General features: G+C 41.5%; 1 protein-coding gene across 1 annotated transcript in view; it reads left to right on the top strand.

Annotated features, from left to right (window-relative positions):
* PGR (progesterone receptor) overlaps positions 1-19,328 on the top strand; it is a 62,226-nt gene that overhangs the window by 8,125 nt on the left and 34,773 nt on the right. The window contains exon 3 of the mRNA XM_056115096.1: positions 16,700-16,816. Coding sequence (XP_055971071.1) covers positions 16,700-16,816 — 117 coding nt within the window. The remainder of the gene's footprint in view (positions 1-16,699; positions 16,817-19,328) is intronic.

The following is a 19,328-nucleotide window of genomic DNA, read 5'->3' as shown; positions in this document are numbered from 1 at the left end:
AATCTATAAATACCACTGACAAAATATGGTTATATAGTAACAACATATTCTCCAATGACTAGTAGTTACTACTGATTAAAATAATGATAGTCATTTCAGCAATTAACTTAATTTTAAAAAGCATGAATTAAAAAACCTTCTGAGAATTGAGGATAATTTAGTACTATCTATTTATAACTATTTATAGTCTAGAAATTGGCTTCTAGAAGAAGTGAGGAAAAGGCAGGACTATTTCTAGATGGATGTTTATTATTACATTATTTACAGTGCTGAGAAATTGAGAACAGTCCAAATGTCTTTTACTAACAGATTGACAAGATATGCCTCTACATTGAGATAGTGTGGTTTCAGAAGAATGAGCTAGGTATGTATATTAGAAATTTTAGAAGGTATCTTACTTATGTAATTTTGTGGAAAAGTCAACAGTACCACTTTAAGTTAAAATAATTCCACCCATTTGGTATTAGTATATATAGAAAATCATCTGCAAAATTCTGTGTGCCGCCTTGCATACTGCTGGGCTTTGTTTCTGAAGCATGGATTTCCAGAGCAGCCTGGGCCGTTGGTCCCCTGCATTGCTCAGTGCCAGCTAGCCACTGCCCTCCTGGGGCCTGTGACCACTTTGTCTCCCAGGTGCCTGAAATCATTGAACAAGACCAGCAACACTTGTGGCAGGAAAGTGAAGTAGGAAAAGTTTGAGGTCACCCTGCCTTGTGAATTAATGGAGTCCAGCCTGACTCGGTGGGACCGAAACCTGAGGCTTTGGATTCCTCCTTCACAATTTCCAACGCGAAAAGACCTGCAAAGGAAAGTGTGTCGTAGTCACTGTGAACAATACCCAACCCGGGCTGACCTGACCTGACCTAAACTCACTGGCAGCCCACGCTGACCCGAGCTCACATTTTATAAGTTGGCTGAATAGTCACACAACTTACATAACTATCTAGATACTTCATGACAAAGTTTTGTTCTAAAATCTAACCAGCTTCAAATTCTGAAACTTATCTGGCTAAAAGGGTTTATCTGAGAAATTTCAGACAAATGCTAAGAAATAAATTTATGTTAGAATGCTACCTCTAAGGGTTGGCAATGGAACAGCCCTGAAAATTGCAGTAAATATTCATGCATTTTTGATAACTCTTCTTACTGTTCTCATTATTATGCTACAGATGACTGCAAAATAGCCCATGATACATAACTTAACAGAGTTTTTCGTTTCATCAGGAAAATAAGACAACCCCACAAATATTAAAGAGGTGATATAAACTGAATTCTGTTTGGTTTTTGAGGGAACGAGAGGATCATATTTAAATGGAAACACCAAAATGTTTATGAGGAGGATGGTAACATGTTAGATTGTTGCTGAGGATAAATTTCTTAAGCATGCATGATTTTCACAGAAGGACTTTCAAAAGTGAGTGTTCTAAAGAAGTATAACATGAGCAGAAATACATGGTCAGGAATCCAAGAGTCCCTCATAATTGCATGTAATTGTTTTCTCTGAAATGATTACTCTCATTAAATATTCAAAAGTATCACTGGCATTGTCCCTCAGTTCTCAGAAGTTACACAAAATGAGGTACCATTCCTATAAATTAACAGTAGCTAGGATAGAAGCATAGCATTAACAGAAGCTTGGAAAAGCGTAACATGTTCAGTAGAGCACCACACTGGCCTCTCAGCATGAGGTTTGAAATTTGACTGAGCAAGTGTTGGAAGGGCCTGAGAGACCTCTGAGCATTATGACATACACTCCACTGGGGATGCTGGGGACCCCAGTAGCTGCACAGGGTAGAAGACTGAGCGAAGTCTGGGAACGGTCACTAAGACTCAAGCCAGGATGGTGACTGAGGGGTCAGTGGGCTCCTTACCCATGAGTGGGGTAAAGAAAGTACCACACAGCAGCCAAGAGAGAAGGGAACATCCAGAGAAGCACTGACCCATATCAATGAAGAATTATGATCCAAGGAGGGTTTTGACCAGGAGAAATAGGAAGTACCTAATTATTTGAGTAATACAAGAAGTACTTTTGTGGGGCTGGAGCAATAGAACAGCAGGGAAGGCATTTACCTTGCATGCTGCTAACCTGGGTTTGACCCCCGGCATCACATATGGTCCCCTGAGCACCGCCAGAAGTGATTCCTTAATGCAGAGCCAGAAATAACCCTTGAACATCGCTGGGTATGATCCCAAAAGAGAAAGAAAAAGTACTGTTGTAAGTAGTACTGACAGAACCATGCAAAATGAATTTGAACAGAGCCGGGGCACCTGTAAGTCAGAGAGAACACTTGTGTGGCCGATACCTGGCTTAAGGGATATTACTTAATTTCTACTTGTATATATTGTAGACTGCATAATATACTTACTGAAGTTTGGTGCACATTTAACTTTTGAGAATTGAGAATCTGCTCTGTCCTGCACACATTTGTTTATTCATTCATAAAGTCAGAACCAAAGACAAGTTCTGGTGTGTGCCAGGCTTCATATTAGACTCAGAAATGAATGAGGCAAGTTCATAATTTAAAATAAAAGAAATATAGAACAGCTGGATATTTATGGGAGCTATAGCTAGAATGTACCCCACCACCGTACACGTCCCTGATTCCCCCTCTCCAATCCTCACCACAAGGACGCAGAGACACAGATGCATGAGGCTTCCCCTTAACTCACACCTAGGGTTTGGCAGCGGACTGCAGCTTCTCTGGACCTGCACACAAGCCACAGATTAAGGATAATACCAATTTATGTAAGCACGAGCAAGGTAAATGGTAAAGCTGATGTTCCTTCTGTCTTCAGTAAGAACTTTTCAGCAGTACAACTTAGACAGAGTAATCAGAGCTGTCAAGAAAATGAAGAAGAAAAGGGAATTATCAAGACCATTGAAATGTGGATTTCTGTACATTGTCAAAGATGAGTCAATCTCAGAATATGTTTTGCTAGAGATAATTGGCTTGTGACCATATGAAGTCATTAACTACAAATAAGACATTTCAAGATGAGTTTTGAAAACGTTGATCCTTTATCATTTTCTCAACAATGTTTAAAGGTCACAGTACTCTCTCTGACCATTTGCAAATTTCATAGAATAGAATGAAAAGAAGCTTACCTCTGAGGATTCCCAAGCTTTAAAAAAATGAAAACACATGTACACACACACGTGTACTCACACACACATTCTGATGTTCATCCTACCACAGTAAATGATTGAGATAAAAACAGCTTTAATAGCAAGCTTAATTAATTCAGCAGATACCTTTGAAAGATACATAGAAAACATTGCTCAAGATTAGAGAAATAATCATTAGGATAAACAACAGTGTGGGAGTTTTACTACACAGATGAAAGAGCAGAATTTCATAAGCCTGGGTTTGTAGTAAAGCGAATGGTTGCCAAAAGGTAATCACCAAAAAATTCAGTTCAGCAAAATGAGGGTTCGCATCACCAGGAGGCAGATGAGGTGATGGGGGAAACTTACATGGCCTGTGACTTGCTGTCAGGGGGTCCCTGTGTAATCCAAGTCCAGGAAACAGTCCCAGTGTGGGGTATGTACCGTATTTAAGCCAGTTGAAAATATTCTGTATCTGTAGGTACAGGCCAAGAACTATGGTTTTTTATCGGTCTTGCCTTTTCTCCATTCCAACTCGCTTTTCTCTTGATTTTTGACTTTAGTAACTGGATGGAGAACAGGAGTTATTTGAGAGGAAGACTTTCTTGGAGTTAATGCTATCAATCTATGCTCTAGAGTGGGGCTTGACTGGTTTCGGTTCCCTTTTAGTCATGAAATATATGTGCATTTTCAAAAACAGTTCCTTGGTGAATCAGTAAGTAAGTCTGTCTAAAGAAGATAGACTGAACAGTAATTGCCTTCTCTCCTGTAAAGGATGTTTTATGGAAAGATTACATAAGTCACTGATAGAATTATTGCTCTTGCAGCAAAAGATGTTTTTTCTCCAGGTCGGGCTGAAGAGATAGCTCAGTAAGGGGACCCTGGCTTGATCCCCAATACCATATGGTTCCCCAGACATTGCAAGGAAGTCCCCGGGCATGATTGGGTGTGGCCAAATAACTAATTTCAGATTAAGGTTACAGGCATTATCTCAGGTGAAATTTAGGTATTGCTTCCTTTTCAGGCAAGCTTCATAATGCAGAACAAGCAAGCAGGTTAAAATCTAAAATGAAAAAAGATCTGGAGATGTCCTTACTGTGGTTGATTTTTAACAAAAAGCCTTTCAATTCAATAGAATCTTAATGATGCTAGCAATTAAGATGAGGCATGGTGATGAAAATCCTTTTGACCACCCCGTTGTCTCTTCATGGCACAGTTCTTCAAAGAGGTGTCCATTTTATAAGTGGACTGCCTGTTCTTTTTCAGAAGGTATGCATCCCAAATCACGGGCTTTCCCAAGGCTGCCAACTGGGTCTGCCATGGGCTACTAAGAAGACATTTAGCAGACTGGCACTTAATACACTCCTTCAAGTTTTAAAGGTAGCACTTTCGATATTAAAGAAAAGGAAGTAAATTCATTCTGTAAACCATCTTTGTGATTTGGAGAGCATTTTGAAAGACAGCTGTCTTGAGGCGATATCTTTGTTTAATTTTGCTGTGAAGGCATTGTGAGGACATGATAGATAAAGTAGCAGATACTTGAAAATAAGATTAACCAAAGGCTTTAAAATCTTCCAAAGAGTTTCGTTGGTTAGATTCTGAACATGAGAATAATGATATATATGAAAAACATGTTAGCAGGAACTAGCTTATGTGTCTTACATGAAAAAAAAAGAACCTAAGTCACTTGCACGGGCAAATAAATTAATCTCAGGAGTGCAACCCAGAGAACCTTTCTTATCCATTACATTTTGTGTCTTTGACATGAATATATATATATATACAAATATATTATATATATATATATATATATATATATATATATATAGGCTGGATTGATAGCACAGCGGGTAGGGCATTCGCCTTACAAGCGGCCAACATGGCCGACCCGAGTTCGATTCCTCCGCCCCTCTCGGAGAGCCCGGCAAGCTACCGAGAGTATTCGATATGCCAGACACAGTAACAACAAAGTCTCCAATGGAGACGTTACTGGGCCCGCTAGAGCAAATCGACGATCAACGGGAGGGCCTTTACCTTTACATATATATATATATATATATATATATATATATATATAAATATATTGATAGTACAGCGGGTAGGGCATTTGCCTTGCATGCAGCCGACATGGCCGACCAGAGTTTGGTTCCTTCGCCCCTCTCGGACAACCTGGCAAGCTGCTGAGAGTATCTCGCTCACACAGCAAAGCCTGGCAAGCTACCTGTGACGTATTCGATATGCCAAACACAGTAACAAGTCTCACAATGTTTCTGGGCCCAAGCAAATTGATGAACAATGGGAGGACAGTGACAGTGACAGATAGATAGATAGATAGATAGATAGATAGATAGATCTATATGTATTGGATTGGTGTCTGAGAGGGTAGAAACTTGCTAGCTTAGTTTCAGGGGAAGAGAAACTTGGTGTAATTGTTGATGGGACAGAACAATGGACAGTACTGATGCGACTCTTCCCTGCACACAGTCTGTGGCCGGGGAAGAGTATCCACTCCTTCCCCCTCTCCTTCACCTCCCCCTCTCTCCCCCTGAGCTTGGGGCCTTGCCTGGAACTGCTGACACCTCTTTGATTCAGGCATTGACCAGCCAGCGCTCTTTCTTCTCCTCTTCAGGGACCGCACCCCTATCTCCTTGAGCAGCAGGTCCAGTACACTGAGTCAGGGGCAGGGTTCAGAAACTCTTCCCTTTCCTCTTAAATAATTTTTTTACTTTCCCCTGCTGCATCACTCTCTTCAGTATGTAACTCTGCTATAATTTCTCCCAACTTAAAATAAAACCGAAATACTTGGTTGATGACACTCCTCCTTCTACAGACTGGTCTCTGTTCCCTCTGGAGCCCAACAACTTGGAGGAGTTTTCTTCTTCCATTCTCTCTTAAACCTCGTCCAGCAGCCTTCTGCCTGTGCTCTTCACTCCACCAAAACCTGCCAAAGTTTCTGTGCAGTGTAATGTAATGGTCAGTTTTCAGTCTCTGTAAGTCCCTCTGTAAGTCTCTGATCATCCCTTCCTCCTGAAAGTACTTCCTTCACTTGCCATAGAAAACTATGAATCCATTTGCTTGATTTCTCTTGCTGGCTCTGTCTTTCCCTTTTTTGAAAAAATGTGAGTTGAGAGCACCCAGCCACCTCTAGACTTCTCCACAGTTTTATTCTTTCTGCCCTGAATCCAGACCTGCAAATCCAACTGCTAGTCCGGTGGCTCCACCAGGCCTGTTCAGCTTCTCGGGCTAGTCAGTCCAAAGTCAGTCTTCACGAGTTTGTCCAGGCCACGGATCTTTCTCCCAATCTGCTCTTCAGAACACTCTGCTCAGAATGCCCTTGGGTGCTAGTGTAGAATGCAGATTCCTGGGCTGGAGAGAGAGTACAGGGAGAAAGGTGCTTGCCTAATGCACATCTGGCCCAGGTTCAATCTCCAGCATCACATATGATCCCCCAAACCCCACCGGGAGTGATCCCTGAGCACCTCTGTTTTGGCAGGCCCAGTCTTTACCTCAGCTCAGAGAGGCTGAATCAGATCACCTAGGAAAGAGGCCCTAATAGGGTGAGCTGTTCCACTAACAATTTACCTGGATAACAAAACATGCTCTGCTCAGGGGGGCAGCTGGTAGCTAAAAGCATCTCTCCAGACTGGGTTTGTCCACTTTGCTTTGGAGAAACCCTCTCTAGGAGCTAAGGGAAAGGAAGATGGGCAGAGAGTGAAACTAGAGGGCTGTGAAGCTTGAAAATGTGCTCTTTTCTCCCCCAAAGTTGTGACATTAACGTGCAGAAAGCAGAGTGGGGCTTGCTCTTTCCCCAGGAAGGACTTTGTGAGGGTGGGCAGGGATAGGGCAGCCTCCTCTTGTTCCAGGACCCTGCTGGCTTTGGGAGTGCCCCTCCCCCTCATTCTCAGCACTTTGTGGAGGAGTCACTGCCTTTCCCCACGCAGAAAAGGGAACCGAGTCACCCAGCCAGATGGTGGAGGAGCTGCTAGTCAAGTGCCAGTGCTGTCAGACTCCCTATGAAACCGCTTTTGCTACTTCCCGGCATCCTGCACAGTGAAGTAAGACATGGGAGTAGCAAGGAAGAGATGCTTCAGAAAATCTTTGAAAACCTGGTAATACGCTGCAGCCTTGCGTATTTAGGGATGAGAGGGCCTAGACCTCTGTAAGAAGTACGAAATGCTGATGCGGTCAGTTCCAGCTGTTCCCGCACTGGTCAGTTACAGAGAGGCTGCAGAGGCTCTGGAATTCTCCAGTCTTAAGTCGCCTCAGGTCCCTAAACAGGAGTTTGAACAAAGGAATGAAGTGGGGGCTGGGCAGATGGTCCCAGGGCAGCATGGCTGCCTTAGATGTGTGCCACTCCAGTTTGACCATGTGGCCCTATAGTCATTGCTGGGTATAGCTCAGAAGTTCACCAAACCCCCCTGGTTTAACCATGGTGGTCCCCAGCATCACAGGACCTAAGCAGGACCTATTGTCTCCTGGGGCCCTGACCTTCAGCACTCCTGCCTGGTTGGCCATGAATGTCCAAGAACATCTCTTGGTGAGTGGAAAAGCACATGCTTCAGATGTGTGCATCGCTCGGCCCTGGGTTCCATCGCTGGCACCATAAAAGAAAGTGACACAGGAAAGAAGCAGACAAGATAAAAATGTAACTGGATCAGATAAGAAAATACTACTGTGTAATCCAAAAATGCAAACAGAGTTAAAAATCTATGTTGGGAGCCATAAAACAGAGAAAATAAAACCGGTAACAGAGAGTTTATATTTAAGGAGTTACCTCACAATGAAGAAACAAGGGCAAGTTAATGAAAATTTCAAGCTCTGATTTATTGGTTTTACTATGGACCAGCCTGTGCCAAGCATTTCTTCTAATTTAGCTCATCTGTTCTGTCTAACCACCTTATATAGTATTTATCTTTCTTTTTATCTTATAGGTGGGCAAACCAAGACTTCAATGAGTTGATGTTCTCAGGTTCTAGCTAGCGACGGAACTGAAAAGTGTGTGAAAATCTTTCTTTAAAGTACATGGTCTTATCACTGCCTGGTTGGTGAACAGATCTTATGAACAGAGATAAAGTAGAATCTAATCCAAAATATTAAGTGTTTCTGAAAAATAAGTTAAATTTTAAGCAGAAATTCCAGCCAATTATGAAAAGTAAACTTCTGGAATCTTGTCATCAGTAACTAGATGGTGCCTTGGGGACAGTAAGTAATGAACTGTCATAAGTTATTATCTAAAAAACATTATTTCTGTCATAGTGGTACAGGTTTTAACACATTTCATCTCTCAAGACAATATTTGAACAATTATTTTGTGGCGAGGAAAATGAAGGCACAAAAAGTTACAGTTTATTCAAGATCTTATAATTAATAGGTATAGAAAAAGTCAAATTTACTCGGGCAGAAGTAAAATTTATCATTAAATAACATTTTTTTTCAGTATATCAGAACTATTCACTGTCCCAAACAAATGTAGTGGAAAAAGCTACACTTTGGCATATATTTAACACTTTAAAAGTAGTACTTAGAAGAAAAACATGAGCACTAAAATGGGGGGAAATGGATTAACCACCAAGAAAAAAATGGGTTGGTGTTATATTTTCTCTTTGAAGCACTCACTTCTAGGGTTGCAAGAATTTTTTCAAGTTAGGTGAAGATCAGATAGATTCTGAATATGCGAAAGGGTTTAGGAATATGCTCAAGTGTAGTGTAGGACACATTTGCTTAATACTGGAGTGAAATTGGGGTTCGAGCAGATACTCTGAACTCTATCACTCTGTGAAAAGCAGTTTTCCCCTTCTTTTATCTTTCCAGTATTACAAGACCAGCTTTATATTAGCTTGGAGAAATAGGCTCAGCCTTTATCTCATTCTGTGTATGTCTTCAGAATACATTGTCTTCTAGAGAGTCATTTGAGAAACTGAAAGATAGTACGATTAATAAATGAACTGGTAACACGTCAGTGATAGGAGTCTTGGACACATTAGTGATGGGAAGCAAAATACCTGTAGGCATAGAACAATAAGAGTCAACACTACTGTAAGCAGCCCCCACACTACAATAATTAAACTGAAAATGTGTCTGATTAGGGTGTGTTCTGGGGGGCTGAAGAGATAATACAGGATTTTAGGCACTTGTTAAATCCAGAGGACCCTACTTGATCCTTGGCACTAAATATGGTACTTTGAGCCCCACCAGGAGTGATTCCCTGAGCTCAGAGTCAGGAGTGAGCCTTAAGCACAGCCAGATGTGTGCCCCTTAATAAAGGGAGGGGCTTCAGGGGCGGGCAGCTGGGGACATTGGCAGAGGGATGCTGACACTGATGGTGGGATTGAAATTGGAACATTGTATGCTTGAAATTCTGTAATTCACAGTTTTTAAATCATGGTGCCTAGATTTCCTTTTAAAAATATGATTAATAATTGGGTTCAATTCTTTTAAGAAATTTTAAGTTGCAGGCATTGTAGTTTACCTTTCAAGATTTTAAAATATCTCTGAAGGGCAAGGACATTCTACATTATAGCCCCTATGATAATATACAACTGAAATTTAACAATGTTTATAATAGATCTTTTGATATTCTTTGATTGTTGTTTATAATAGATCTTTTGATAATATATATACATCACTTGGTCACTTGACATCCCGTTACTCATCAATTTGCTCTAGTGGACACCAGTAATGTCTCCATTCCTGTTGCATACTAATGTAGCCCAATGGAGTCTGCTCACTCCAAGAACACGAAGAGCCTCAAACCGTTTGTTCAGGGTCTTGACAAAGAAGTCTGACCATCTCGTAGGTGGGTGTCCATGCAATCTTTTGACATCCTGTGGAATCCAGTAAGTAATAGTCCAGCGGTCATCTCCAAATGGCATTACGTGTCCAGCCCATCTGATTTTCGACATCTTGGCAAAAGAGACAGCATCCTGATTCTCCATTGTTGACAGAGGTCAGAATTCCGGATTCTGTCTCTCACTTGAGTGAAGGATAGCTTCCAAGCATAGCCCTTTTGATTCCTCTTTGGGAGACCCAAATAGTGCTCTCATCCTGTTTTCGTAGGGCCCAGGTCTCTGAGGCATGTGTTAATGCAGGAAGAACAGTGGAGTAGAAGAGATGTGCCCAAAGCTGGAGGTTATTTATCCTTTTAGCTATTTCTTCAACGCTCTTGAAGGCGTTCCACACCACTCTCTTCCTCCTGTACAACTCAGAACCAAGTCATTCATCATGTTGAGTTCTTGACCTAGGTACACATAACTGCTGCATTCAGAGATATTCATTCCGTTGAGAGTGAATGGAACATCAGGAACGAGTCCATTTCTCATGAACATTGTCTTCGTGAGATTCAGCTGCAGTCCAACCTTTCCACACTCAGTCAAAGTCGGCCAGCATATATATGATCAATATATATATATATGTATATAATATAAATTAATGAGGCCCATGGTTTTTACTGGCATCCGCTCGAGCAAATCAATGAGTAACGGGATATCAAGTGATCAAGTGATACATAATATATATATATATATATATATATATATATAGCTAACATTCAAATTGCCCTTATTTCCAGCAAATTTCTTTGTATAGATTGTTTATTCATCAGGATTCAATCAAAATCTATTGCTTCACTGGGTTATCAAGTCTTGTTAGGTGTCAAGGGCTGGCAAGATACATAAAGAGCCCAGTGGGCTTGAGCCTAGGCTCTGCTAGCGGGAACCTCAGATTGGATGCCTGACACTGCATGGTCCTCTGTGCACTGCCAGGAGTGACCTCCAAGCACTGAGTTGGGAGCTCCTGAGTAGTGTCCCAGGTGTCTGCTCACAAATAAGTAAATAAAATGATGTATCCCATACTTTTTCCCTTTGTCTTTCAGAAAAGAGATGCATTTTTGTATATTGACATTTTTGAGAAATCCAGGCCATCTGTTTTATAGAAATTCCCATAATCTGGATGATTCCCACATGATTAAATTTGCTTTGCACATTTTGACAGGAATCACTCATGGCTTCTCAGACCCTCTGCTTGTCCCTCCTTTGTATGCTTGAAAATTATTGAGAGTCCAGAAATTTTTGCTTACGTGAATTATAATCAATGCTTAGTCATATTAAAACAAATATTTCTTAAATGTATTATCTTATTTAAAAGACTAGCAAACCCATTAGAGGTTGGTTTTCCAAGCCAAAACTTTTAATGACAAGAATGACAGTGTTTTACATTTTTACAAGTCACTTTAATGTCTGCCTTAACACAATGCAGCTGTGTCTCATATCTTTGTCCACATTCAATCTGTTGCAATATGTTGTTTTGGTCAAAGCATATAAAGAAAATGTGGCGTCACATAGATATGCAGTTGGAAACTGGAGCAGTATTTTAATTGTTTTCTCAGACTTGACAAGTGGTAGTCATTTCATTAAGATTGCAAAAGGATGATTTTCTACTTCTGTTATCCTTCCTGATTTTATCACCCATAAATCTCTTTTATATTTCTTTCTCTCTTTCAAAAGGAATTTTGGTGATCTTAAAATACAATTTATACTGGAAATAATGAGTTTGTGCCTTAGCAACTCCCAGTAGTTTCCAGTGAGTGTTTTTTTTCTCCTTCTTTTATATCTTACATATCATTATGACTCATGGCTTTTTATACAGTCACTGTGACTTTCATCACTTAAACTACATTCTTTTTGATGTTCATATCGCCTTATCTCTGGTCAGAGTGACTTGGACCCTGTTTCATTAATCCCAAACATCATCAAACTCTGTCACAATAAAGTATCCCAGGTTCAACTGGGACCTTTTCTGCCCCAGCCCTGGGCCAGACATTTCTTGAGCCCTGGTTCTTTTTATTTTATTTAATTTTTTGTGGGGGAGTAGCCTCCTAGGAAGTGCTCTGTGAGGTCAGGGGTAATGTCTGGCAATCCACAACCCATTGGGCTAGCAGTTCAATGCCTAGGTCAGGCAATTTCTTGATTCTCAGGCTCACTGGTGATTCCCAAGCACTGTGGACTCAAGCATTGAATTGTTGGCTTGGTGAGCTTACTATCTCCAGGAGTGGCCCACAGTTCCCCTGAATGCTTTTTGAAAGGCTTTCACCCCAAATCTTCATTGTTGAGAACCAAGAAGATTTCCAAAGGGTGGAAATGCATGTTTTTCATGAAGAAACACAAGGTTCAATCCCTGGCATCTCATCATCCCTGAGATCCTTCAGGAGTGACTCATGAACACCAAAGGATGTGATTCAAAAACAAAAAAGACCTGCAAATCCTCAGTATTAAGTATTAAATTCATCTTGCATACTTTTTGCAGGATTTACATTGTTTCCCTGCAGGTGATACAAAATATGAGAGGTGTCAATGTGTGAAGAATCATTTTCCCTCCCCCTCATGACATGACATTGTGAAATGCTCAGTTTCCCCCACCTGTATCACTGTAGCACTGTTCTCCTGTTGTTCATTGATTTGCTGGAGCAGGCTCCAGTAATGTCTCCATTTTGGTGAGACTTGTTACAGTTTTTGGCATATTGAATATGCCACAGGGAGCTTGCCAGGCTCTGCCATGCGGGCAGTATACTCTCGGTAGCTTGCTGGGCTCTCCGAGAGGGATGGAGGAATCAAACCCGGGTTGGCTGCATGCAAGGCAAACACCTTGCCCGCTGTGCTGTTGTTGCTGCCCGTCCCCCCACCTACTTAACTATAATAATTGCATTCTATTTGGCAACTATTTCATTTGTGCTAAAATAATTGTAAAAATATTTTACTATCCATCATCAATTTCTCATACCAGACTCCTTCCTTCATGGATTTCCTACTGCAACTCATCTATTGTTGGCTAAGTTCTAGCTGGTAGAGCCTTTTAGGAAGAATATATCAGTGCTGTATACTTGCTGCTTTTATTCATATTTAAGAAAAGAATATATTTTAGTTGTTTTCAAAATAATGGACTAAATCAATTAGTTGTAGAATTATTGGGAAACATCTGAGACAACTATGACTGTATTTAAGAATTGGGAATGTGATCATTATAATCATACTAGCTCTCACTAGCTATTTGTTATGTGTAACTATTCTAACCTCTTACATAAGCTCATTTGTTTTGTTTTATTCTGTTTCATTTTGTTTCTGTCTTTGTTTTGGGGTCACACCCAACAATGTTCAGGGATTATTTCTGGATCTGCACTCAGGAATTAATTCCTGCCTGGCAGTGATCGGGGACCATATGGGATGATGGGGAATGAACCCAGGTTGGCCATGTGCAAGGCAAGTGCCCTCCCCACTATACTACTGCTAGAGCCCACCCACCTCCAAGCTCAGTTAATCCTTAGGTGCAACCCTAGGTACCTAGGTATTAATCCTATCTTCATTTTACCTGCCAAAAGTAACCCAGCTAGTAGATAATGAACTTGAAATGAGAACTTAAGTAGCGCTGTTCCATCATCCCCATTTTTCCCTTTTTTTTTATCAGTGAAACACCATGAGGTATAGTTGTAGATTTACAAATTTTTGTGCTTGGGTTTCGATTATACAATGATCAAATACCCATCCCTCCACCAGTGCCCATTTTCCACCACCATGGACCCCAGTATCCCTCCCACACCTATCCCCCCATCCCACCCTGCCTCTGTGGCAGGGCATTTCCTTTTGTTCTCTCTCTCCTTTTGGGTGTTGTGGTCTGAAAAAGAGGCATTGATTGACAATCATGTTCAGTCCATAGTCTACTTTCGACATGCATCTCCCCTCCTGGGAGAATCCTCCAAACACCCTTTATTTGGTGATTCCTTCTCTATCTGAGCTGCCCTTTCCCCTAGAATGCCCGGCTGACCTCTAAGCTATGGAGTAATCCTCCTGGTATTGATCTCAGCTATTCTTGGGTATTAATCTCCTATTTCGTTACTGAGGGCGTTTGCCTTGCACGCAGTCAACATGGCCGACCCGAGTTCGATTCCTCTGCCCCTCTTGGAGAGCCTGGCAAGCTACCGAGAGTATGATATGCCAAACACAGTAACAACAAAGTCTCCAATGGAGACATTACTGGGCCTGCTCAAGCAAATCGATGATCAATGGGAGGGCCTTTACTTTACTTTTACTTTAATATCCCCCTGATGAATGCAATCTTTCTATGTCTATCTCTCTCTTTTTGACTCATTTCGCTTAGCATGATACTTTCCATGTAGTGCCACTTGTATGTAAATTTCATGACTTCATCTTTTCTAACAGCTACATAGTACTCCATTGTGTATATGTACCAAAGTTTTTTTAACCAGTCATCTGTTTTGGGGCACTCAGGTTTTCTCCAGATTCTGGCTATTGTAAAGAGTGCTGCAATGAACAAACAAGTGCAGATATCACTTCGACTATACATTTTTGCCTCTCTGGGATATATTCCCAGGAGTATCATTCCCATTTTTAACTCAATATAATTTCTCAGGTTTACTGAACTATAAAGTCTAGAGTAAGCATATTACTTAACTTCTCTGTGCCTGAGTTACCAATAAAATTGGACTAATAATTACCTCCTGAGGTTGCTGTGATAATTAAATGAGCTAATATTTTCAAGCTGAAGATCTGGGTTATAACCAAGCATTACCTGTGCTCTTCCACAATATAGTATATTTAAGCAACAATTAAGATGGTATTTATGTTAGGAGAGAAAGGGATTATTAGACAGTGTTGGGTAAACACTCAATAAACACTTGTTGAATGAGAGTTTTATTTTAAAAAATGAGAAGGGTATAAACATTCACTTAGCAAACACTAACAGGTATTATCTAATTTCTGCATTTATATATAGCAAAATGAAACAGGAAAATAGTTGCAGTGTAAGGAGAGTGTAGGTGATTTTATGTTTTGAATTTCCTTAATTTGTTGCTATTTTCCCCTAATAATGAAATCTGTGAAGTTTAAACAGATAACCTCTATGCTCTTTTATACATTGAACTTGAAGTATTTATAGAGATGGTTGGAAGGGCAGAGCTCAAGGTGAGCTTTTAGAGCCACAATAAAAATTATGTGATGAACCAGGTGTGTAGATTGGAGAACATACAGGAACAGGAATGTGGAGAGGGACTAGCAAAGGGAGCTCCAGGGAATTGTCGAAAAGATGAAGACTCAGAAGAGTTTTCTTCCCCTCACCCCAAAAAACAAAGCAGGGGAAAGCCCCAGGAACAGATTATATACAAAGTCAACAAAGAATCCACAGTACTTTGGGGGAGTGAAGAAATCTCTGCTGACCTCAAACCACTTTATAGAAATAGTGAGTGTACAAACCAAATTACAGTATACTTGAGGAAAAAGAAAATTGGGTAATGAGAGATTTCAAGCACCAGCTTGGATAACAAATAAAGGAATGGAGTTGGGGAAGATGTAGCCTGAGGCAGGTTTTATTTCTCGATGCTGGAATTTTGAGGGATGAAAAAAAGTTTAAAGTAGGACAGCAGTTGGGGAGGGAGAGGCTAATGATTTCAAGAGAAATCGATAGGGAGAACCTTGAAAGCAGGTGGGAAGGAATAGCTTCAGAACACACTGAGAGACTGATGAGTAGGAATTTTTCTTTCAGACACAAAAGAGAATGTTGCTAATAATCTTAACAAATGATTTTTTCTGGCAATGTGTGATGGTGGAATAGAGAGTAAGAAGACACCAATGACATCCTTTGTGCACTGTGTTTAGGTTTATTCTTTAAGCACTGGAAAATCTTACTCCCTGTTTTCGGTCTCTCATGATAAATCAGTGTAGGATCTAGAAATATAAATGACAGATGGATAGGCAGATAGGTATAGACTTCCCACTGTCACTCCTGTATCCTGCAAATTAACTTGTAGTAAAAAATAATAATAATAAACCAGAGAAGCTGGAGTGATACAGTAGATAAGGCATTTGTCTTGCATGCAACTGACCCAGGTTCAATCCTCACACCCCATGGGGTTCTCTGAATCTGCCAGGAGGGAACCCTGAGTGCTGAGCCAGAGGTTGGCCCTAAGCACCACTGAATGTGTACTCAAAACCAAATCATCATCATCATCATCATCATCATCCAGAGTCAAATCAGAAAGTATATACTAACTTGGTGGGCCTAGAAAGGAAGCTTTGAAACTATTAAGAGGAAAATCTGACACCTAGGATTCCTAAACAAGATCAGGAGCACTAGTAGAAGAACACAAGGACCTGAGTGACCCAGGTCCAGCATTTTTCTGCAGAGTTAAAGGAATAGGCTTCATCAAAGGAGAGCCCTCTCTGATTTTATCAGCTGTTGCTGTTTTCCTTGGAGGGTTAGATGTTAGAGACAAAGGCTTCATTAGACCTTGATTGTCTTTCACAGCCAATGCTCACAAGTGCCACATGTGAATAATCTTGCAGTGGCAGAGGTTCTGGCCTCAGGAGACCTCTTGTAGGTGCATGACGACTCCTGGAGCTGGTGTCTAATCTGTGTGGCCCTCACTCGGGCCTGTGAAGGCAGGCGTAGATGATGGACACCGCAGAGCTGGACATGCCTCTTGCTCCTCGTTATCCACTTGCCTCTCTGCTCCTACCCCTTTTCAGTCCTCAAGGTGTAAATTTCCCAGAAATTAGATATTGAAAATGACTTTAATTTTCATTTTTATAGGGCAGCATAATTACTTATGCGCTGGAAGAAACGATTGTATCGTGGATAAAATACGCAGGAAAAACTGCCCTGCATGTCGTCTCAGAAAGTGCTGCCAGGCTGGCATGGTCCTCGGAGGTAGGTTGTTCTTCTCATCAGTAATAAACTAGGGTTTATTGGTTTGTGATCCACACCCACTGGTGCTCATGGGCTATTCCAGGCTTGATGCTTGGGCTGAGGGGGCGGAAGAGAGGGGTGCATGTGAGAGGAATGGTTGCTCTTAGCAGTGTCTGGGAAACCATGTGGTACCAGGGATCAAACTTGGAGCTCCAGCAAGCAAAGCGTGTCACCTACAGCCCTTTACACTTTCTCCCCAGCCACCACAATGAACTTATTTTTACCTCCAACATCACTAGTCAGAAAAGTTTTTTCTTTCTTTCTTTCTTTCTTTCTTTCTTTCTTTCTTTCTTTCTTTCTTTCTCTCTCTCTCTCTTTCTCTCTTTTTCTTTTATTTTTTCTTTCTTTTTTTAAATTGAGATACCGTAACAAAGCGTTCATGATCTGGTTTCAGTCATACAGTGTTCCATCACCCATCCCTCTCCCAGTGTACATTTCCCACCACCAATATTCTCCGTATCCCTACTACCACCATCTTTCAGCCTGCCTCTATGGTAGGCACTTTTCTTTTCTCTCTCTCTCTCTCTCTCTCTCTCTCTCTCTCTCTCTCTCTCTCTCTGTCTCTCTCCTTTTGGGCATTATGGTTTGCAATACAGATACTGAGAGGCCATCTATGTTTGGTCCTTTGCCCACTTTCAGCACACATCTCCCATCCAGAGTGATTCCTTTCAGCCATCATTGTCATAGTGGTCCATTCTCTATCTCAGCTGCCCTCTCTCTCCAGCCATGAGGCAGGCTTTCAACCATGGACCAATCCTCCTGTCCCTTGTTTCTACTGTCCTTGGGTGTTAGTCATATACTGTTTTTTTAATGCCACAAATGAGTAGAGTCATTCTATATCTGTCCCTCTCCTTTAAAAGTTTTCTTCCACCATTTTTCTTGCTTTGCTTTTCTGCATTGATTCTGGGTGTCTGAAGGAAGCCTCCAGTGCTGTCTCTTTCTTTTCAGAGGTCTATGGCCCGCTGAGGGCTGTCAAGTGAAGTTCTCCATGGTCTCTGCCTATCAGTGGATATTACAGGACGTCCACGGGCCTCCCATTCAGTGACACAGTTGAAGTCTCAATTCTGTGACTCGCCTGTGTGGACCGGGCCCAATTGCCAGTCCTTCCAGGCTGTCAGTCTCCTGCCCAAAAGGAGACTTCTGAAGTTCCTTCCAGCTAAAAGTAGATTCTGCGCATCCATCTACTTCATTCATCTACTGCCTCTCACTCTTCACTGTCAGGCTCTCCCTTCCTACCTCCCCCTCTTTATGTAAGTGCCAACAGTTCTGTTGAGTGCTGTTGCTGGTAGCAGAGCAGCCAACCCAAGTGTAGAATCCCGCCCTTGGAGAACTCCCCTTCCAGGGTGGGGGGTGGGGGGAGCGGTGCGGCAGAAATCCGATTCAAGCAATAACAGAGGCTCCAGAAATATTCAGCAGGGGAAGATGACACAGTGTCCCAGGGAAAGGAGTCCTCCAAACTTTTGCCCTGATTAATATTTTCTTTTCACTTAGTCTTCTTGTTTGTTGGTTTAGTTTTTGAGTCACACTTGGCAACACTCAGGGCTCACTCCTGCCTCTTGCTCAGGAATCACTCCTGGTGGTACTTGGGGGACCACATGGGATTCCAGTAAATGAACCTGGGTCAGCTGTGGTGTGCAAGGCAAGTGCCCTACCTGTTGTGCTATTTCTGTTGTCCCTGGCATCTTAAACTGGGGTTCATGAGCCTATATTGGCTAGGTATCTACATGTGGGACACATGAAAAATTTTGCAACAGAAAAAGATTTCTGAACATTCAACAATCCAAAAATCATTAAAAATAACTGGCATCATAAATCAGAGGTGTTTCTGGCAGTGCTTGTCCGTGATGCATTTTCTGGGTGGAGACAGTGTCAGAAGCCCTGTTCTAAAGGAGTGGTTCTCGTTTGCAGGTAGGGTGCTGATTTCAAGGCAGTTCACAGTGCCATGTCTATACGGATTGCAGTAGTCTTGCTAATACCACAGAGAGTAAGTTCAGATGAGCCAGTATCTTCACAGGTTCACCTGAGGCTAGAGCCAAGTTCAGTCAAGGCTTTCATCCTGCAGCAAGACAGATGCTTACTAAGAAACAGGAGAAGGGGGCTTGGATATAGCTTACAGCAGAGCAATTGCTTTGCATGTGTGAGGCCTTGGATAGAATAAAAAATATATTTTGTTAAAAAGGTTTTTTTAAACACTTAAAAGTTATGGTTTATTTTTTTTAATTTATTTTATTTTAGCTTTTTCGGTCACACCCAGCAATGCTCAGGGGTTACTCCTGACTCTGCACTCAGGAATTACTCCTGAAGATGCTCAGAGGGACCATATGGGATACCAGGGATCAAATCCAGTTTGGCTGTGGGCAAGACAAACACCCTCCCCGCTGTCCTATTGCTCCAGGCCCAAGTTATGGCTTCTTACCTCTGGGAATAATCATATATATATTAAATTTCTTGGACGTTCTATGTCAAATAATCT

The sequence above is a fragment of the Sorex fumeus genome, unplaced genomic scaffold (genome assembly GCF_029834395.1).
Source record: "Sorex fumeus unplaced genomic scaffold, SorFum_2.1 ptg000028l, whole genome shotgun sequence".
Lineage (NCBI taxonomy): Eukaryota > Metazoa > Chordata > Mammalia > Eulipotyphla > Soricidae > Sorex > Sorex fumeus.
The sequence above is the reverse complement of the archived record's forward strand: the minus strand, read 5'-3'. Positions and strand labels throughout refer to the sequence as shown.